The sequence below is a fragment of the Excalfactoria chinensis genome, chromosome 3 (genome assembly GCF_039878825.1).
Source record: "Excalfactoria chinensis isolate bCotChi1 chromosome 3, bCotChi1.hap2, whole genome shotgun sequence".
Taxonomy (NCBI): domain Eukaryota; kingdom Metazoa; phylum Chordata; class Aves; order Galliformes; family Phasianidae; genus Excalfactoria; species Excalfactoria chinensis.
In genome coordinates, this window is record NC_092827.1 from 95,746,084 (window position 1) to 95,768,079 (window position 21,996).

General features: G+C 49.5%; 1 protein-coding gene across 2 annotated transcripts in view; it reads left to right on the forward strand.

Moving 5' to 3' along the window:
* Window positions 1-453: 453 nt before the first annotated feature.
* The window catches only part of GALNT14 (polypeptide N-acetylgalactosaminyltransferase 14), a 65,363-nt gene continuing 43,820 nt past the window's right edge, over window positions 454-21,996 (forward strand). For both annotated transcript variants that reach the window (XM_072333180.1, XM_072333181.1), the window contains exon 1: window positions 454-724. In XM_072333180.1, the coding sequence (XP_072189281.1) occupies window positions 596-724 (129 nt within the window). In that variant the 5' untranslated portion in view covers window positions 454-595. The remainder of the gene's footprint in view (window positions 725-21,996) is intronic.

Genomic DNA, 21,996 nt, shown 5'->3' on the forward strand with positions numbered 1-21,996 from the left:
GGGCAGGTCTGATGGTGCACCAGCAGCCTCCCCGCTCCGTGTCGATGATTATGATTTTATTTTCTAAGTGCTCTTGACAGCTCAGGAGACTCGCATCTTCTCATCCAAACGCAGTAATTAAATTCCACCTACCTGAATTCCCCCTGCTGCTTCAATTGGATAAATTAATCTTCCCATCATGTCTGAACCTCCTGTGCATGCTGTTAAACACCGGTCCCCCCACCGGGCCGGGATCGGCATGAGGAGCGCGGCTCCGGCAGGGGCCAACTCGGCAGCGCTGCCGGGATCATCCCGCTGTGCGGGCGGTGGGCAGCGCGGCGACCGCTCCCCACTCAGGACGGGCCGGGCAGCCCCTTCCCGGAGCGAGCGGCTCCGGCTCCAGCACCCCTCCCTCCCCACAGCGGTGCTGGTGCCGCCTCTCCCTTCTCCTCCTCCCTTTCCTCCCCTCCCCTCCTTCCTCTCCTCCTTCTCCCTTCCTTGCAGCGCGCTCACAGCCTGGGACTCGTATCGCCGGTTCCGAAGCAGGCGGTCGAGACCCCTCTTTCCTCCTTTTGCCCCATTTTTGCCTTTTTTCTGTCCCCCACCCCCCACGGCCATGAGGCGCCCGACCCGCCGCCTGGCGCTGTCAGTGCTGGGTGTGCTCTGGATCGCCGCTCTCCTCCTCCTCTTCTTCGGGGCGAGGAGGAAGCCGGAGACGGAGGGACCCGAGGGCCAAACAGCAGAGGTAAGGGGGCACCGGGTGCTGCGGGGACACCCCCGTCCCTTTCGCGGTGCGTGGAAAGTTTAGCTCCGTGCCCACGGTAGGGGTCTCTCCTCCGGCGGGGAACTGATGCTCTGAGCAGGGGGAGATCCCTGCTGTGCCGCTGTCGAGCCCGACTTTGCTGCTGGGATGGGGCAAGCAGGCTGCCTCCGACACAGGGCACCTGCGGGCACCGCGCTGAGCGGGAGGGTACCCCGGGATGGGCAGCGCCGTGCCCACCTGGGAGCCGAGCATCGACCGCTTCGGTGGTACTTGTGGTTGTTGTGTGTTCGCCACTGTTGTTTCTGTTTGTTAGCGTTGTTTCTGTTTGCACCGGGTGTGATTTGCGTTCGGAAGGCGAGCGGCAGCGCCCGCATCTCAGCAATCCCGGCGCTCGCACGTTGCCGTGTCGCGGCGCGCACCTCCAGGCGCAGCGACAGCGCAGAAGAAACGCACGGGGCCAATCAGACCCAACGCAAAGAGGGAAAGCGAGGAGCCCCGCTGCCTGAGTGGTGCGGAAGGCGGAGGGGGGCTGCAGAGCTCCCCGGGGAACTGATTTGATGGCTGCGAGTTGGCTGGGCAGGGCGCGGGGCTAACTTTGAAAAGCACCTGGATCAGCTCCCGCTCTTGGCGATAGTGCCGTACATCTCGAGGAAGTGAATGGGGTCCGGCTGGGTTAGCGAACTGAAGGTCTGCTGAGGTGGGTGCTCATTGAGGCAGGGGTGTGAGACCCCCAGCATCCCACCAACAGCAGCTGTGTGCTGCCTGCATCCTCTCCTTTTCTCCTATGTGTGTCACCTCTGAAGCTGTGAACCGATGGCTTTATTGGGTGGGCAAAAAGACAAATCTGAGCTCATAAAGCTGAGTTTGATTTTTATTCATGTGATGAAGCGATCGGTTTTTCGTGGCTTTTTGGAAAGAAAAATGATGGAGTGGGTTTTTCAGGCCTTCACAATTCTTTGCCCCAGAGGAGGGGAATGAATCTGTGCACATTTGGGCCAAAAAACCAAATAGTTATATGGAGGTGCATGTATTTATTTAAGTAGGGAAAGGTAATTAGTCACCGGACTGGAAAACTCCCTTAAAACTATAACTGTGCCTTTATGTAAATAGGGCTCTGTTGGAAAGATCTTCTTAAAAACCTGAAAACTAAAACCTGCCCTGTTGAGGGGAGCTGCTGCTTCTCCTTCACATGAGCCCAGCTTCTGGCTCAGCCCCAGCCCTGGCCGTACCACTGCTCTGTGTTGCAGCGTGGTGGGGCTCCTGGCAGGACCCACTCCTGTTTAGTTCTCCCCAATACTCTTTGGACCAGCCTGGTCCCATCATCCAGCAGAACAAACTTCAGCCCTCAGGGTTCTGAAGCTGCAAGTGCCAAGTTGCCGTAACTCCGGTAATTTGACTGCTAGAATTGCCTCTCCTTCATTTCCTCTGAATTTTCCATCAAAACAGTCGCATCCCCTTGAGATTGATAGAGCACAGATTGTCATTTTTGTCATGCATTACATTTTTGGCGTTGGGAGCTGCTTTGGAGTGCTGTGAGTGATGTGCTGCTGGCTGCAGGGACGCAGTGCTGCCTCGGTTAACCCCTTGGAGCTGGGGCTCGCTCTGAGGCCAGGACAGCAGCAGCCAGAACTGCTCCTCCATCTCCTTCCCCAGTGCAGCCCACTCTGCAGCTGTGTGATCACCATATGCCACTTTGGTGTGGGTTTAACCTTTGCTCCCTCCTCATTAGGCTCATATCCAGCGCCCTGTGATCCGTTTAGGACCATGGAGCTTGTTGTTGCAGAGAAGCTGTTCATAGGACAAATTCTTCCTGCTCTTGTAGCGCTGTTATCTGTCTCCCCGCCCCAGTGGTGTGCTGCCTGGATGCACTGAAAGCCAGAGGAGTTAACTGGGCTTGGCGTCCTCCAGGCTCTCATTGAGACCTCAGCTCTCTTGCAAAATGGGTCTGCAGCAAAGTGGGAACGTGTGGCCCATCCTCACCCAGATCCTTTGCTCTGCTTTGCTTTGGAAAGGGAGGGGAAAAAAAAAGAGAGAGAGAGAAAAAATAATTAAAAGAAATTAATAATTTAATTGCATTAAGAAATAATGAGAGGAGCTGATAGATGGGATTAATTACAAGGAAATTCCCAAACTGATACGTGCACGTGGAGCAGTAGTATTTCAAACACAATGCCGGCTCCTGCCACTGGTTGTGCAGGGCTGGAGCAGCCCTGGGGGTGCAGGTGGCAGCTGGGGGTGCGGGTGGCAGCCCCTCAGTCAACTCACCTCCTCTGCAGAGGGAACCTGCCTGGCTTTGCATTAGAGCCCTGCCACCCTGGGAGGGGCTCCAGGGTTGGAGGGGTAAAGGGATGGATTCAATGTTGGGTTTGGGATTTGAATTTGTGGGTTGTTGAGGTTGGTTTTTTTTCGTTGTCTCGTGCATGCTGGCTTGGTTGCTCCATCTGATGGATAACTGAAGCACAGCTGAGAGCTTATAGCAGGTCATTTGTGAACTGGGTACTTGCAGAAAGGCTATGGATGAAAAGTTCCTTCTACTGAACAAGTGACCTAACAAGATGCGTGTGGCTCACCTCTGTGTTTGCAATGCAACAGCTCCTTCCTGACTCTGCTCAAATGCAGCAGGGGGGTGGCTCCCAGGGCAAGAGTGCTGCACCCTCATTGCCTGCTCCAAGTGCTCAGGGTGCTCAGCACCCCGTGGGATTCGGTCTCCGTGCAAAAGGATGCTTGCGTTCGCATGCTTTGTAGCAGCCTGCATTTCCTTCTGCATCATCGCCGTCGAGAAAGATTCAGCACCTGGAGCTCAGCTGTCAGTCTCCAGATACTAAATCCCTTTCACTTTTATAGCAGCGGAGCCACTTAACAGATTAGAATAACTGTATGCTGCAAAAATTCGTACCTTAACAATTAAGGGATTGCAGTGTCAAATCTGTCATGAGGAAGAAGGTGGAACAGAGAGGCTCGTGCTCTGTGGGCTCTGTTGGTGGTTTGTGTAGGTCCAGAGAGGGGCAGAAGAGGAAAGTTGTGCTGTCTGGGCACGACCACACTCTGAAATGTAAAGGAACAATAAATGATAAGTAATTTTCTTTTTACTGGCCATGAAAACCGTGTTAATTCTTCAGCCCTCTGTCAGAGTTGGGCTTTGCTGGCTTGACCACATGGCTGGTTAGAAGCATTGGGGGAGTCTGAAGGATTCAGAGCAGTGTTTTCCTCTTAAACACCCAGAAACGAGGAGAGGCAGGGAAAGAAACAGGAGAGCTCAGGTCATCAATGCCTGCCTGCTGGACTGGAGCCTGCACCAGAATTGTAGGCTTTATAACCATGGAAGGGTCTTTGAGATGAAAGGTCTACTGGAGCCTGATGGGACACACCTGTCTTAACGGGGGAAACCTCTCTTGGCACATAAGCCAGGGAGACTGATGAGAGGGCTTTAAATTAGGATCAATGTGGGAGGGGGTCAGCACCAGGAGAACTGAGATCAAGCTATGGGAAGATACGGCACCACCTGAAGGTGTCAAGGTTAATGAGAGCATCTAAAGGACGCGCCAAGGAGCACTGTGGGTTCAGGAGTGCATTTGAAACATTTCTAGGCCAGTGCATGCAATATAAGGAACAAATGGGATGAAATCCTTCTCATTATAGGAGAGTATTTATTCAGATGTAATCCGGGCCCAGGGGCTGTTATGACATGGTGTGCATCTCCTGCTCTTCCCAGGCACCTGTTTGGTTCCAAGTGTGTTGTGCAGTCCGTGCCTCTCTGCAGGTAAGCGGAGCTAAGCCTGCTGGGCAGGGGTTATAGATGGCGATGCTGAGTCTATGGGCATGCCACAGCGCTGAGACAAGAGGTTCGCCTTTCCTCCTCAAGCTCGGTAGTTAAAGTCAAGGGCAGAGTACAGCAGGGCTGGTGTGCTGAGCTACTTTTGCAGGCATAAAAAAGGAGAAGTGCCATTCTGGGAGCATCAGAGTTGAGGATAGCACAATTGTATAGACCCAGGGAAATCAACAGGACGGAGTTGCCCCACTTGTTGAAGGAAGCAGTGGCCTGAGGTTGCCATGTCTGAGCAGTGCTGGAGCAGCCAGTACACAAGGCGCTGGGCCCTGCTCTTCTTCATCATTTTAGCTCGCTCTTATAACACCTCAGCCTTCCCTATGGGCTTGTGTGTAACTGCACATAGGAGTTCTGTGGATGATATTGGAGCTGGCATCAGGCAGCCCACGGGATGCCAGCGTGGTGCTTCTGCATGACTGGGTGTGAGCTCTGCTATCGTTGCCAGCGGAAAAGCAAGTCTGGGATAAGCCATAGAGATGCAAAGGCAACCTACTGCAACTGTAAGGAACGCTGCCATAGCCAGCTCCCTGCACTAGGACAGCCCAGCAAATGAAGCCCATTACAAGGATGTGCCTGGGGAGAAAGCGAACAGTCAGATCTGGTTAAGAAAGACGTTTGGGTGAAGCAGTAATTAGGCGTAGTGTAACAACAAAGGGTGCACTGGATTGACTGTTAATTGGAGCAGCTCCGGCACTGGCTGTTTGCTTCTTGCTGCCTTCCTCCTGTTGAAAGGAAGGTGTGAGGGCCAGATGACTGTCACACGGCTTTGCTCTCAGTCCACTTTCTTGTGTAATAAAAAAGCCGTGTTCTCCCCTTTCTCTCACAGTGAAAGGCTCAGATTTTGCCAGCGACGCTCAGCGCAGTTGCTTACTAAGCTGCAATTAAATTGATTTCCCACTCTCCTTGTCTCTGATGTCTCAGCAGGAGTCGTTGCTGTAGGAAGTGTGAGCCGAGGAGATCGTCAGGCCGGTCCCTAAATTAGCACTGCTCCTTGTGTGCATTCACAGATGAGCCCACATGGCTGTGCCATCCTGCCCTTAACCCCCAGCCCTCCCCTGGCACAGCTCCATGCTGTCCCCTCAGGCCCTGCTGCTGACACAGAGCTCAGCGCTGCCCTTCGCTCCTTCCCTCAGCTGCTCCTCATCTCCATCCTTCTCCATCTCCATCCTTCTCCATCTCCATCCTTCTCCATCTCCATCAACCTCCTTGGAACTCTATAACAGAGTGACTTTAAGTCTTTACTCAGCTTTCTATTGGTGATGCCAGCAGTAAACCTGATTGGGAAGTGATGTGAGCACGGCTTACACGCTGTGAAACAAATGGACTCTGAAATCACCTTCTATTCTCTAAATATTGTTTGCAAAGCGAAGGAAATAGAGACAGATGATTATTATTCTTTGAAACTGCTGAAGGAATACGTCCAAAGGATGTAATTTGGCCCGACCGAGGAGAGCAAGGCTGCGTTGTCCCAGCTTTCTGAATGGCTCTGTCTGCATTTAGGCACACATCATTTCCTCCTCAAGGACCTCTGCTGGCATCAGACAGTTACAAACACACCTCGTAGCACATTATTGAGGTGCACGGCTTGCAAGTATGAGGAAGGCACATTCAGCAGGGCAAGCACTGGCTGCAGCCCCCTCGTGCTGAGAATGATTTGTGCAGACCTTCTCATTTTTGCACATTTAATTTTCCTTAATTGTGATTAGGTGCAATGGAGAAAAGGTTGGGATTAAAGGTAAGAGTGTGCTCATGGCTTGTGCCAGTCCTTGTTATTAAAACGTTGTTTTGTTGTTTGCTTTTATAAGCATTTTTCCCTCTGAATCGGGGCACGCTGCTCTGCCTAATTGGTACCCTGGGGTGCTTTGGGATGGCAGTAGCTGTGTGCTGTATATGGAATGCAAGACAACGTGGTTTAGTTTCTCCTATGGAAAAAGCAAATACACCTTTTCCTTTTACACTCCTCCTGCATGGTGGTGGGGAAGGAGCGGGGATGAGCTGCTGTGTTCGCAGTGCTCAGTGTGGTTTTCTCCTATTTTTCTCCTTACCTCTCCCTGCTGACCCTGGATCCCATTACTGAGGGACAGCATTATTCACCTCCATGCAGGCTGCTCGGTGCTCTGGTAGCTGAGGGGTTTGTAAGCAGCAATAATTGCGCTTGCACAGCTTCCTGGGTAAATAAGGGCATGCATCCCCTTTGCAGATGTGATACGTGGAGAGTCTGGGCACAACTTGAAGCCATAGGACAGCCTGAAATCTGCAGAGACCTCACAGGTCTGGACTTGTGAGCTCCTTGTGCAGAATAGGGCTTAAAGCTTCTCACTTTGCCAAGTCTGCTGATATTCCTGGGGCAAAACTCAAATATCTGAATTCAGTGAAGAAACTTTCACTGCCCAATGTGCAGTTCCTGCCCCAAGACTTGGAGAAGGACTGATACCACAGCAAGGTGACCAGGGTTTCCTGTCAGGAGCAAACCAACCTATTCCTTCCCTTGTTTTGTACACCTGCTCCAGTTGCTCCTTTGGCTTTCTGAGCAGCCCAGTGTGTGCTGGCTGTGGTTGTTGCCCTGGGGTAGCAGCACACATGGGTTCAGCACTGGGGTCTGTCTCTGCGTTAGCTGGAAATTAACTAATCCAAGCGTAATGTACGTCATTTAATCTCAGTCATGCCTGAGTGGGCACACTTAGTTGAAAGAAAAGATTATTCTGCTTCAATTAGTGTTATATCAATATCAGCTAAGTAATTAAAGGTGTGAGCAAGATGCAAGTGATTTATTTCCCTTCTCTACAGCTCAGGCTTTACTGAGACTATGGTGGAGATGAGACTTTGGCGAGCAAGCATGAGGCCAGCCAAAATGGGTGTGAGCCGTCCCACAGCTGAGTATTAGGAAGCATTTCTTCTCAGAAAGCAGTGATGCAGTAGCACAGGCTGCCCAGGGAGGTGATGGAGTCACCAACCCTGGAGGTGTCCAAGAACTGCGGAGATGTGGCACTGGGGGACGTGGTCAGTGGGGATGGGTTGGATGCGGATGTGATGATCTTAGTGGGCTTTTCCAACCTTAATGATTCTCTGATTCTCTGTTGTTCCCATCTCTGAAGGGCTGCCAACCTTTGCCGTAACAGGGAAGAGAAAGCAGAGCAACTCCCTCTTTCCTCCCCATTTCCATAAGCTCTCCTTTGAAGCCATAGGCTGTACTTCCCACCTGTGGGAAATGGTTCAGGATGATATTCATCCAACAAAAAAGGAAAAATGTTAAAGAATAAAGGTTACTCACGGGTTTTTTTCCTTTGAAAGCAGGCTAACATTCAAACTGAAAAACACAGTGTTTTTTTTTCTGACAAGCATTTACATTTATACCGTGCTCAGAAATGCCCTCCCACCCCAAATCCTTTTCATGTGTGTCACAGGTGCAGGGATGTGGAAATGAATCTGTTGAAGGTTTCAGCATTTCCACACTCATTTTCTCCTCACTGGGGCTGATTTTGGATGCTGCATTAAGGAACCCCGTGAAGCTTTATCACCTGGTGGCCAGGGTTAGTGCCCGCAGTCGTGCTGCCTGCCTGTGCTCTTGCATGGGAGCCACAGCGAGATTACAAGGGCTGTTAAGTGCCTGTAATATTCATGCTGTTAGAGAGACCGTTTGCTGCTGCGGGCTCTGCTGTCTGCTGCTGTTTGCAGAAGTATTACACTGATGATTAAATTGCCGATGCTACACTGCATAGCATGGGAAGCCCCTCCAGCCAGGAGATTTAAAGGCAGCATTAAATCTCTCTCCTTTGCCCATCTCCTTTTTTTCTGGGTATCTCAAGTGACAGAGTTCTTTTTTTTTCAGGAAACAAAATATGCAGGGAAAGGGTTCGGAGCCATGACATGAGATAGGAGACAAGCCCCTTGCAGTCAGGTTAAGAGCATGCTTGCTGTGAAGAAAAGGAGCTGGAGGGGGGTTAGGTTAACAAACCTACCGTGCTGCTGCACACAGCATCTCCTCCTCTATTCAGATGACAAGGACACTTGGAGGGGCTCTGAGGACATGCCAGAGAGAGTGAAGTTGATAAAAGGAAGCTGCATGTGATTCTTTTGGTGCTTGGGGTCAGGCCTAGATTGCATCTGCTGCAAATCAGCGTGCTGAGCCAGGGATATGGGGTAGTGCAGTAAGTGGGGTGCAGTGGCTTGATAAGGCTTTTTGGGCTGAACCAGCAGTACACGATCATAAAAGTGCCCCAGTTCAGCCCAGATTACTTGGGGAGGTGCTGCTCCCCATTTGCTCCCTGCAAGCAAGCTCTGCTTGGTGTTGGCTTTGGGAAGCATCCTTTCCCTACTGTGTCCATCCCACTGAAGTCTGACACCTCCACAAACTCCTTGTTTCCCTGTCTTTTCTACAAGGGGTCTGGATGAAATAAGCCCTGATGGGGCGATCATTAAGGAACCTCTTGGTTAATCACTCCTGTCAGGTTTGGTTAGAGAGAGCAGTGTGGGGAAACACCTGGCTGGGTGCTGGTGGGAGGCTCCCTGAGTTCAGAGCTGCTCACACTGCGGTGCTGCTTGTTGGGAGACTGAGAGAGTAGTGGGTGCTTACAGTCATGGTTGCAGTGAGGACCCAGGTTTTATGAGAGAAGGCAAATGAGTCTCATGGAAAGAAGGATTTCTTGGTAGCAAACAGTGGGAGAGAGCATCACTTGCAAGGTGGTGCAGTGGGCATCTAGTGTCAGAGGTGAGCAGCAGTGTCACTGCAAGTGTCTCTGTGCCCTTGGCAGCGCAATTTGATGGACAACTGATGGAGGATAAGACCAAATTCCATCCTGTGAATCAGGCACCACAAGGAGCACCCCTGAAGACCTGCCACATCTCCCTAGGTCTGTTTGAGCAGGAGATGCAGCTTCTGCCTGGAGACCTCCAGCTGCCAGAGGCAAGACAGATCACCACAGATGTGCAAAGGGCTCAGCTGTGCTGTTTTCCTCCCTGTCCCAGTTTCTGGTCTGGATCATTGTAAACCCCATGGGAATTTACTCCTGGTACCAATGTTGCTGTGTGAAGAAGAGGGGACCCCAAAGCTGAGCTTTGTGCTGCTCAAGAGCCTGTGCTCTCTGGGAAGGGAGAACCAAATCCGATTGGTTTCAGCGACAGTGAACAGCACTGCAACTCAATTTCCAGCCAATATCTGGATGAAAAGGTGGGCGTTAAATATCCTCTTAGCCGTTGCTGTTCAGACACACTTCCTACCTGTATTTGAGCAGAATACAACTGCACGGAGCAGAATTGCTGAGTACATCCCCTTCCAGCTATTGGGTTAATAAAATCGTTAGGAGCCAGGATAGCAGAAGATGGCATGATGTCTCAACAGCCTGTTAAATAGAGCCGATCATTTTTGTACAATGCTTTCATAAAAGCAAAAATAAAAACCCCAAAAACCAAAAGAAACAAACAACAAAAACCAACCCCCCCCCCCCAAATACTGCTTTGTAGCTGAGATTTTGTGCTTACTTCTCAAAAAGCAATTCCTGGCCAGCTGGAGGATGGAGCATCTTCTCCCACCTACTGCCCAACCCCAGCTGCCACAGGGACGGGGTGCAGAGGCCCCTTCCCTCATTATGTTTGTGCAGAGGCAGCAGCTGACAGCCAGCTGCTCTCATGAATAGCTCAGTCTCGGTGGGCAGCACACAGTTCACCTTCCAGTGCCGTTACCGGTCTCGCTCAGATTATGACAAATGAAAGTATGTTACTAATGCTATTTACATATATTTTTCTCCTCTCTATCTAAGCTTTCCTTTGCGTTTCGCTCCGTTTTGGCGGTGAAGCTGCTTTGATTTTCACTGATAGGCACTTGTACTTTTCAATTTCGGCTCCCGCAACATGATGTTGTTACATTTGCTTTTGTAGCGTGTGAGGACGCTGTGATGGAAAACAAGACAAAGCCATGCTCACTGAAACAAGGAATAAAAACGATGGGTTAAGGCTTCTGCTAGTATTAAGGGCCAATATATGTGCAGATTTGGTGCTTGAGATTGGATAGAGTTACCATGGGAGGTGCAGCAGCTGATGTGCCTTGGGGAGCAAAGGAGTGTCCTGTGGTTTCTGGGGCTTTATCAGCTCCTATGTCTGCCTGGGAGGAGGAAATCCATGATGTTTTATCAGCCTTTTTAAAACAGGCAAAATAGCATGAAATCTCACGTTCTCTGGATATGTGCTTTTCTCTTTCTGGAATTTCCCACTGACTTTTTCCATTGAAGCTTCAGTAGAAAAGCGTGGGCTCAACCCTGCTAAGATCTATATTGCTTTTCCCCCAGCTGAATAGGCTGTCTCTAGCTACTCAGCGCTCTGCTTGGGGATCATTAAAATCCTCCAGAATCAGCTGCTGGTGTTTTTGGTTTGCCCATGCTGCCTTGTGTGATTGAGGAGTCTGGAGGAACCCAGGAGCTGCATTTGGGATGCGCGAATGCAACTTTTCATGGCAGGACCTGACTTGTGACATCACGGCTGTGACATCTGTAGCCTAAATGTCTGCCTGTCTCAAAGCTGATAAGTAGAGTTGCAGGTGGGCTCTCTCCTTTCTTGCTGAGGTTTGTTCTCACTGTGTGTCTTCTACTGGGGATGCTCAGGTTGTGAGCATCTGCCCTCCCCACTTTGTTCCTTTGTAATCAGGGGAGGCAAACAGTAAAAAAACAAGCTTTGTTTCAAGGGAGGTTAAGGAACATTCCAAACGAACAACCGTAGCAAACATTCAGAGCAATTTATGGCATTGCTATTTGTTTGCCAGGCTAACAAGCAGCATGTGGAGAAAAACATCAGGCTGTGCGTGGGATAATTTTCCCCTCCTATTTGTACAGTCAGTCCTTCATTAAATAACTAGAGCTGGTGTAAAGGCTCCAAGACTCGGCTCTCAGCAGTGCTGGGGTAGCTCCCCGTACCAGCCCCGCTCCTTGCATCAGAGAAGCATGGCCGGGGAGAAAGGAGAAGCTTTGCCATCTGCTGGCCCTGCTTCAGGGCATAGAGCAACGTGGTGGCTCCTGTGTAAAGCTGCAACAAGAGCTGTGCTCAGAGCAGGGCTAGAATCGCTTTTCTTGTGCACACTGATTACTTAATTTCTATATTTAATGTATTTGCTCTTCATGAGTCAACCGACTTTTTCTGTAACATTTTTTGCTCAAATATTCATTTGCACTGGCAAAGGGAATGATTTAAAATGAGCCTTGCAGAGCTCTCCATAAATGTCCTGCTTGCCTACTTCGTGCTTCCAACCCCAACGATTCTGTGATCCTCCTGCTGCTGCTGGAATGCTTGTTCACCTGTGATATCCCTCGTGCTTTCACTGCTGCCTCTGCTTCAGCCAGCTCTTCAAAACCTTATGTCAAAGCACGAAGAAGAATTTATTTCCCTCCATTCACCATTGCCACTCGTGTCTCAGGAGATAAGGGGGTGGTGGTGTGTCCTGGCAGCGGAGCCCATCCCAATCTGTGGGGTTTGGCCAGCTGTTCTCCAGCTGTGCTTCCCATCTTCATCAGGGTGCTGGGCAGAGGGTAAGAGCCGAGCCAAAGGCAGCTGGCTGCAGGTCAGGTATGCTGCTGGAGGTGGCATTTCCCCAGCACCACTATGGGTTTTGTTTTTCCCTTCTCAATTTGGAGGAACATATTGTCCTGATGTGCCTTGTTCCTGCTGCATTGGTTCAACTTCAGCACCTTGCATTCATATTTTAGGATAACGAGGATTTTGCTGGAAGCCTGCTTCTCTTTTTGCAGTCAGGAGGCAGAGGACAGGGTCAGTGAGGAGAAATGCATGGTGAACCCTCCCTCATCGCTGAGCCTTCGAGCTCTTTGCAGATCTAATTTTCACATGACTCTGAGTGAGCGTTATTGCTCCTGCTTTAGAGCAGACACAGAGGTTGCTGGCAGACCAAGAGGAGGAAGGCTCCACAATACAGATGTTTGACAGCTCCCAGCTGAGCTGGCACAATCCACCGTCACAGTTTTCATTACTGTCGAGATGTTATTCCTTCCATTGCAAAAAGAGGGATGCACTCAAACGCTCAGCTGTACTCGGCGGCTCTGCATTACAGCTCTCTCTCCGTGTGGGAGGAAAAGTCTGGGTTTGTGCAGCAGGCTATTTCTGGTGCCTCACCTCAGACATCTGCGTTGGTGTGGGCAGAAACATCTGCTGAAGGCTGTGGTGGGATTCCCACAGCCACCTGTGTGCCCGCTCCGTGTTTCAGCTCAGGTGCTGCCCTTCCCAGCATGTAGGGCTGGGATGAGGCTGAAGGTGGAGGCTTGGTCCCGTGTCAGCCAAGCAGTAACTGCCCATCAAAGCTTTCTTGACTGATGACTACAAAAGTCCTGTGTTCCTTATTGCAGAGGATTGTGTGTCTGTGAGAGGGAGTCAGTGCCAGGCTGGGGATATTTGTTTCAATAATAACAACAAAGCTCAGTGTCTGCTTGCTGGTTTCTGTCCAGATCCCCATGCAGTTTGGAGGTGTTTGGAGTCTGCTGAACCACGTAACTCAGCAGTAGGCTTATTTTTTGGTTTTGAGTGTTTCTTTTCTTTTCTTTTTTTGGCTTCTAGATGTGTGCAGAACTATTGATCGCATTCAGATGTTGCCAGCATGCATAAAAAAGGAGGAAAGCTTGAAGATGCTGTGGACTTTGTGTCAGGGAATGGTTGAAGGCGGGGACATTCCAGTGCTGGAGCAGATCTGGAGAGTGCTAATGAAGGGACAAGGCAAAGGCTGGGAGCAGGGGACTGAGCTGGGAGCAGGGACTTGCCTCCAGGTTGGTGTGTATCTGTTGCACCCACGTTCACGTTCCTGCTTCATTTTTCAGGAAGGAAAATACTTCTCAGTCTCATCACTCTAGGCAAGGAGGTGTTTTTTGCTCCAGAAGAAGCTGTGATTTTCCCAGCACCGTCTCCTCCCTCCCTGCAGGGATGATTTTACAGTTGTAGAGGAGGCTGTAAGGCAGCCAAACCTCTTTGGGTCACCCCCTGCCACTGCTAAGCTTGGCTCTGTCCCTTGGCATCCCTGCAGTGCCCAGCCCTGGAGCCAATGGAGGCAGAGTCTGGCAAAATGCTCTGTATATTTCTTTCATGAAACACCTTGTTGTCAGGTTATTTATTATTGTATTTATTACCTGTTTATTTTCATCTTCTCTTTGCCTCCTTCTCTAAGGAAGGCAGGGTGGCTTATGTATGCCATAAAGCAGCACTTGAAGGACTTCCACCTTTCACTGCAGAAGCAGTCTGTATCAGGTGCAGGTTCTGGCAGATGGTTTTGACCGACCTCAAGGTGCACTTTTGGGTCAGATCCACCCTAAAATGTTTCTCAGGCATCAATACAAGCTTTGGTCCCTGCTGTCAGCCCCTTGTCATCCTTGGACTGTCCCTACTGCATGAAGCTGGTGTGTCTGAGGTTCTCCCTTTGCAGCCCTTGGCACTCTTCCTTCCCTGCAGTCCTTTCTGACCAGGCTTATTTATTTTCTAGCTCACAATACCTCGCTATGATGCATTCCTCACTAGCCGGGGTATTTTTTACCCTATTACTGAGCTGATATGGAGGAAGGTTAGCCTGACACACATGTTCTAAATTATGCCTCTGTATCTCTGGTGCTGTCACTCACATTACTGCCAGCTCCAGGATCTTGCAAACACTCTGGCAGCAGGTACCCAAGAATCAAAGGTTTAGATCAGTTCTTCCTGTCACAAATGTTTTATATCCAGTTTCTCCTCAAGGAAAGCTCTGGGGAGGATGGGCTGCTGGTGATGGTATGAGTGTCCTGCAGCATGGTGGCAGTCACCTGAGCTCCATTTGCTTCTGCTTGCGTGACGAGGATTAGCTCTGTACCCAATATAGGTTACAGAAATGCTTACTTCTGTGCAAAATGCCTGTGGCTCAGCCAAAAATTGGGGTTAATCCCAAGAAAAGGTTTTCCAAAGGTGGGAAGAAGGGAAAGACTGGGAATTGCTCAGCAGGATGGCGCTCTGAGGAGTTAACAGCAGGTAATCGAGGCACAGCTGGGAGGAGTTTGGGGCTTGTCCAGAGCTGGGAATTGAGTGCAGAAGCTTTGTTTGACAGCATTTTTTGCTGAGCAATAGCTCAGGTGGAGGTGGTTGTGTCTTGGGTGCTCACCTGGTAAAGCTCTGCTCCTCAGAAGCAATTAGTTGACAAGGACACGGAACTTTCTGTCAGCTTCCTGAGAACAGTGAAAGCAATGCATATAAGTGCCTCATGTGTTTGCAATTATTTTATGTTGCTTTAATATCTCTCCTGTAATCTCTTCTTTCCCTCCCCATCCTGTCAGAGTAAAACCAGGTAAAATAGAGGCTAAGCTTTCCCTCCCTTGCAGGCACTTTCCCTTATCTGGCAACAATGCTTCGTATGTGGCTGCCACCAATCACCCCTCATTGCTGTGAGGTTTGGAAGGGGAAAGATAGCAGCATTAGTGTCTAAAGCTGTGTGAAGATCGCTATGGAAGCAATTACTGGATGGATTACCACTGCCTTTGCTGCTGTGAGGAGGCCACACTGGGTCACAGATGCCAAGCGTGTGAGCAGCAAGATCCCTTCCCCAAGCAGGCACTGAGGTTCTTGATAGGGCTCATTTCAGAGCAGGATAAGGGCTGCTGGCTTCTTTGCCCTCCCTTTCCTGCTCTGACCTTTGGCTTGTATGCAGAAAGAAGAGCAATGCTCAGCTGGAGAATGAGTGCAGCTGTGGGCTTCTAAATACTAAATCAGCTGCCATTCTTGCTGAAGCATGGGAAGACTGCTTTGACCTTCATGGCTGGGAAGTAGCTCCCATATGCCCTGGAATGGCTTACAGGAAAAACAAATGTTGTCTGCCTCTGCAGTATCTCCTTTTTGTTACCCTTCTTACTGCCCGTGAGACTGCACTGCTCCCAAACGCCTTTGACTTCTGGTGATGCTAAGACTGAGTCTGGCTGGTAAGGGTAAATGCTGCCTTCCTTTCTTTTCCAATTAAAGCACTGTGTAATTGCTGCTGACCTTTGGAGGCCCACCCTAGGGCTTTCTTGCCTTCTGTCCCCCTACTATGTAATATCTGGCTTCTACTTTCCTGCTTTGGACAGGGTGCTGTATGCATCAACTGGATGCCCTTGGCTGTGGGAGGACAGGTAGGTGTATCAGATCCTCTGCAGCAGTGACAGGTATCCCAAATCTCATCCTCAGTTACTATATTGAGCTGGTCTTGCTGTGTGTGCCAGTAGGGATGTCTGGATGCTATTCCTTCTTTGAGGAGGAGCAGAGGTCTATCCAAGGAAGAAAGTGTTGGGAAAAGCTTCTCAAGTCGAGGGCAGATTTCTGTGCTGAAATCAGACTTGTCTGTGGTGAGATGTTGTTCGGATGAGTGTCTGCAGCAGCTGGCTGTGATGTAGGGTCGCTGTGGGGTGAGATGGGGGGCCATGGAATTTCAGCAGGCCCCTGCCACATCAGGGCAGGATAGAGACACTGAGACAGCCTTGGGCAGCACACAGCTGTTACGCACAAAGCTGCTGAAGGCAGCTCGCTGATCTGCAGTGTCTTGCAGCACAGTGATGATGTGAGTCCTTCGCAGAACATTCTCAGACCTGTGGCAGAGGGAGGGATGAAAGCTGGACCGGGACTGCAGGGTGATTTAACAGGCAGGATGCAAACAGCCTTTCCTAACATCAGTGCTTCCCCCCCAGCATCCCACAGTTGATTTCTGTCTGAGCTGAGGGAGGACCTGCCCCGAGTTCATTTTTCCTAATTGCTGCTGGCAGACCCATTAGTGAGGGTTCGCAGGTGCCAGCAGGCAGGAGGTGGCAAGCACTGACCTGGCTCATCCTTTCTGGGTGGGTTGCAGCAGTGCCAGGAAGTGCTCTGATCTGGAGGATGTGCTGTTATTAAAATTAAGAAGAAAAAAAATCAGCTTAGTGATGAGATCAGTACCAGCCACAAGAGCTTGGGAAGCACAAACCCCACCGGGAAAGGGATGGGATGAAATAGGGCTGCAGACATGAGACTCAGGGAAAAGCTTATTGAGAAAATCTCTGCCCAAGCGCACGTAGTTTAGAATGAGCAATTGAGCCAAGCAGACCTGAGGGGTCTTGGGGGAGCAGCAGACAGAGGGAGACGACTGAAAATCCTCTCCTTCCTACTGCATGCCTTCAGGCACAGACAGAGCTGGGGATTCTCTTTTCTCCAGTCAGCAGCTTGGTTTGTGCTGACCTCCTAAATATTCAGCTCATTATACAGTATAACGTATAAATAAAACAGAAGCAGGCAGCAATATTCTCCAGGAGCATATAATCGGCTTCCTTTCCTTTTTAATTATACAGGATTTGTCTTCATGTGTCAGGCTAGCCTGTGAACTAATTTATTATTTTAAAGAATTAAAAGCCTGATCTTCGTGCAGCAAGGTGCTCCTGTACAGCTGCACGTGCACACCTGATATTGGGGGTGGGGTAGGGGATGAAAAGCATCTTTTGGTCTGTGAACTCAAGGGAGTCAGTAGTTCTGTGTTGCTTCTAGAGGTTAGAAATATGAACCTTGGGGCTAGGGGAGACAGGCAGAGAAGTGGAAGCTCTGGTCTTGCAGCTCTACTGCATGATGCCAAAGACTGGAAGAAGAGGTGACTTCTTAGTGTGGTTTTGGCAAAGGCAAGGCAAGTACCAATCCCATCTGTGAATCTTCATGCCTCATGTGTAGTGGGGAATGCAATGGATAAGAGGACAGGGGAACTATTGGGTTTCTGCTCTTTGAAGGGAGAGATATGAGAGGCATTCTCATGGGAGGCTCCTGGGTGCTGAATAAGTGAAGATCTAACAGAGAATGGGGAAATACAGGAGATAGAACGTTCATAACTGAATGAAAACAGGGCAAGAAAAGATTACATCCTTCCAAAAAGACCAGAAGTTTGTGCCTGCTAGAAGGTTTAGGAGAGAAGAGTGGAGGAAGGCAAATGCATTCTTCTCTATCATCACAGAGAGGCAGAACATTCTGTTTCTGTCATGTTGGAAACTACAGAGGTCACCACAGGGACTTCTTGTGGTCTGTGGTGTGCAGTTCTGTCCAGAGGTGTGCGTTGTCTCTGCCCCACAGAAGCAAGAAGATGACAGACAAGGAGCACTGTTCACATGTGAAGCTCAGGCCTAGACTGCCTACAGGACACGGGGGTATGTTTTTAGTCTGGCACCACTGCTGGTACTGCAAGTGCTGGTTAATGAGCATGGGATGAAACCTTTCTTCCTAGCAAAGCCCTGGAAACAAAATCTGGCCTTTCATCAAAGAAATGAATCTGTCATCTTTATCTCCCTTCAACTTAGTGTCTCCTGATTTGCAAATAAATTCCCCATGTTGGTGGCAGCCCTAGCCATCCATTTAAAATTAAAGCTTTGGTACCCTTACTGGAAACTGCATCAATAATCCTCTGGCACCTCTTTGTGTCTTCGTATTCAACTGGTGAGTTTAGCAGATACGTGCCCCTGAAGGGTGTTTTGGAACCCCGTATATCGTTTATGGAGGATACAAATGGAACATGCACAAAGTGCTGTCCTAGCTGTGATCTACTTAAACATGGTCCAGCTGCCTCAGCTCTGAGATGGCTCCTTGTGCCATATCACTGGCCAGCAGCCTATGCTAAGCCCAGATGAGCATGGGGACACTGATATGAGGCCTTGACAATCCAGGTCAAGTACCAGAACAGGAATATTTCCATCCAGGCAGTGCTTACAGACCTAAGTTCTCAAAAGCTAAGTCCTCTGCTATGGCCATTTTCCAGCAAGTGTAATGACAGCATGGCCCTGGCTTCAGGGTCATGGGTAAGTGGGACACTTACTGCAAGGTCCTCGGGGACTCGTGCACCTGCTGAGCTAGCAGAAAGGAGACTGTGTGTGTGTGTGTGTGTGTGTGTGTGTGTGATAATGCACAGGCAGGAAAAGGTCAGTTGCAGCAAACTCAGTGATGAATGGTTAGAGATCCTCTAGGGGCCCAAGTCAGACGACAGACTTTGCTAGAAAAATACTTTGTCTTCATTAGGTATCGGTATTAATGTTTGATCTGATATTTCATTGTATTTCTTCCCCCAGCAAGTGGGACCTGAGTGGTCTCAGTTGTGCTGAGAGATCCTGAATCTCTTCAAATCGATGGGATGTCCTTTGCCCTGCTCTGCGTTCCCATCTGAGGTAGCCCAGCAGGGCCTACCCCATGGAGCTGCCACCAAGGTGCACCTGTGCCCAGGTACTTCTGCAAGTGTCACAGCCCTCAAATAAAGGAGTTGGAGCTGAAGTCTCCATGGGGCAGAAGATTGTGAAGAGCAGGTGACAGCCTGGGCACAGAGCTGCCTCTCTTTCCAGCACGTGTTTGGTGTCAGCTCAAAGCCGATGAAGAAGGCCCTGAGCCAAAGAGGCATTTAAGCAAGTGCTTAGCAGTTAAGCGTTTAAACAGTGACTTCTGTGGGCTCACACAAATGCCTAGAGTTGGCTAACTTTGTACTGAAGTGCTTGGATGGCTTTAAAGGAGGGTAAGCAGAAGGAGGGATGGGTCCTGTGTCAGTCCCCCAGCTGCTGCACAGTACCTGGAGCAACCCAGAACGGCACTGTGGGCACAGAGCCTGGTCCCGGGGGACACGCAGCCCATTTCTGGGACCACCACATGAGAAAAAGAGTGTAGCCTTGTAGCTGTGCCTGTCGTTTCGTTTTGGTACTGCATGTTGGTTGGGATGGGGCTGTCAGGATGTTGGTTATAGCACAGGAAAAATATATCCCGAAGTGTGACTTGCACCTTGATGCTCAGCTCTTCAAGTGCCCCGTGTGCAGTCCCACCCTGCATTTGAGCAAGTCACAGCGGGATGTCTGGGGAGGTGGGGAAGGGGATGGAGGCAGAGTGAAGGCCCGCTGCTTTCCCCTGCTGGGGCTGCTGTCCCTGTGAACCAGGGCATAGGGAGGGATGAGCCCTACTCTGTTTGAAGCGTTATATATAATCCCTTCAGATGGCATTAGCGCCTTGGACAGCAGCAGCCCTATAATCAAGCCTTCCGCTTGCAGGGGCCCAGTGCTTTGGCATGATGTTTAAATCTCATTTGTGTAATGCCTGGCTGCAATTCCTGCCGAAGGATTACCCTCTTTCTTCAGTGTCCCTGTGCGGCAGCAACACAAAGAGCTCAAACTGTTGCGGACAGGAGTGACATGCCTCAGGACACCGGGGTCCCTAGAGGCTGCTTGTGCCAAATGGGGAGGAGTTTTCCCTTGTTTACTGGAGCTTCTGCTAGGCTGATGTATTTTTATATTTCTCCTGTCCTCCTTTTTATTAATGCCCAAGTCCCAGGAAAGGCATGGTAGCGCTGAGATGAACACTTGCTTGGGGATTAGGGAGGCATGATCCTACCTAAGGAAGAGAGAGGGGAGGCCTCATGGTGGCTGCAGCTCCTCACAGGGAGCAAGGCTCTCTGCTGATGGGCTGAGATTTATGACTGTGTCCCAGTGCAATTATGTGCCTTGTTTCTGCTGGACTCCCAGCTCTCCCGAGTGATGGAGCCAGACCCCAAGAGGGAGAGGAGGCACAGGATGCCCTTGTGAAACTGTGCATTGTGCTTGTCCTGCTCGTGTGAGTCTGAATGAAGCCAAAACAAAAACAACTTCTATTTTAGCAAAGGCTTATGTTCTCTATTTTAAGCTGGTAAACATTGCAAGGGAGTGAATCGGGAGCCACTTTTAGTTCCTGTTGCCCGCTGCCTTTCCTCTTTGGCACCCACCTGGGCTGGATGGAGTGCCTTCCCTGCTCTTCCAACTGCTTTCAGCTCAGGGAATAATCTATTTAGTGATTTTTAGTGGACGATTTTTTTTTCCATATGTATTTCCTTATGAACTCTCCAAGCTTCCTGCTCAGGACAGGGCAGTTCATTTTGCAAACCTTCAGCCCATATCTGGGGGCAGAACTGTCCTGGGGGATGCCTCATACCCTCAGCAGCCAGGGATGCTTGTTCCTCCTTCCTGCTTCAGTGATCCCTGCTCTACTGTAATCACACAGTTATTATGCCATTAATATGTCATATTCGCGGAAATCCACATAAACAAAACATTAGTGGTTGCCAGAAGATTGTATTCTTAGCTGCTAATGACCTGCTATTCCCCCACAGCACAGCACTACTCCCCCTTCTTTTGTTTCTGTTCTATGATTGAAGCAGCAGATGACAAAGTACACCTTTGTACCTTGTGATCGTCACAGTGCCGTTGCAGTGGAAAGCCACCCCTGTGCTTGGTTTGGTTTGTTGTTTGACCTGTTATTTGCTGTTGTTGGGATTTGGGGGTGTTTTTGCAAAAGGAGGAGGTTCTCCCCAAGCTGCATTCTTGTTTGGGAGCATCCCTGCCATGTGATGGAATGCAGCAGATGCTCCCTGCAGTGGGTAAGAAAATGTAACAGAGGCATTGCAGGGTGCAGTGTGGTGAGTTTCCTAGCACGTGTCCAGAGCTACTCATTTTTTGGATATATTTTACCACTCTTTCCTGTGGATGCATTCAGTCTCTCAAACTCTTTAAGCACTGACTGTGTTTCCTATAATTAATACTAGCCATTAAACTGTAATGCTGAAAGAGAAATTACCTAATTCCAGGGAAAAACAATGAAAATTTATTACTTGTACATGAGAGAAAATGAATATGAAGCTTAGGAAGAGGAGCTCTGTGGAAGATAGAAAGGCAAGAAGAGTATTGACTTAATTCTTTCCTAGCGCAGGGTAATTTAGATTCTAAAGTGAGTTAGATCACAATAAATTAAGTTTAGATTTCTGCACATCAGTTAAGTAATTCCTAAGAGAGGACTCTAGAGCAAGGAAGAGGTGATAATACGTGGGGGAAATATTACAGTTAAGACCTCATCCAGTGACCCAGAACTGATGTCCTGTCTCTCGGTGGGTGAAGCAGATGAATCAAAGTGGGCTGGGGAGTTTCAGAAGGAAATGTTGTAGGGGTATTAGGGATAATGGGTTTTCACCACAGAGATGCTTGAAGTGTGTGGCTGGGCTGGGGATAGATAGCAAACAGCGTTTTCCTGATCCACAGCAGCCTGCCCACTTGAGCTTGTTGGAGCCATTCTTGGATGGTGTTGTGTCCAGCTGCTCTGAGCCTATTGAGTTTAATTGACATTTAACAGAGACATCTAACAGCCTTAAGTGCTCTGTGACCACTTATAAAATCCATTTCTCATATCAAGTTTGATTGCTTTTTTTTTTTTAAAAAAGACAAAAACCAAACAACAACAACAACAAAACCAACCTAGTTTTGCTTTTCTTCCTAGCATTAAAATTTAGGTGGCAGTTGTTTTAACAGAGTGAGTCCCTCCAGGCACATCATGAAATCTTTATAAGCTTGAGGGCTTTGCTGGACCTGTGATGCAATCGGCTCGCTTTCCCCTCATCTTTTACTGAGGCAGTAAATCATGTTTTGCAAGATGCCTTAGAAAAAAACATCAACAATATTTA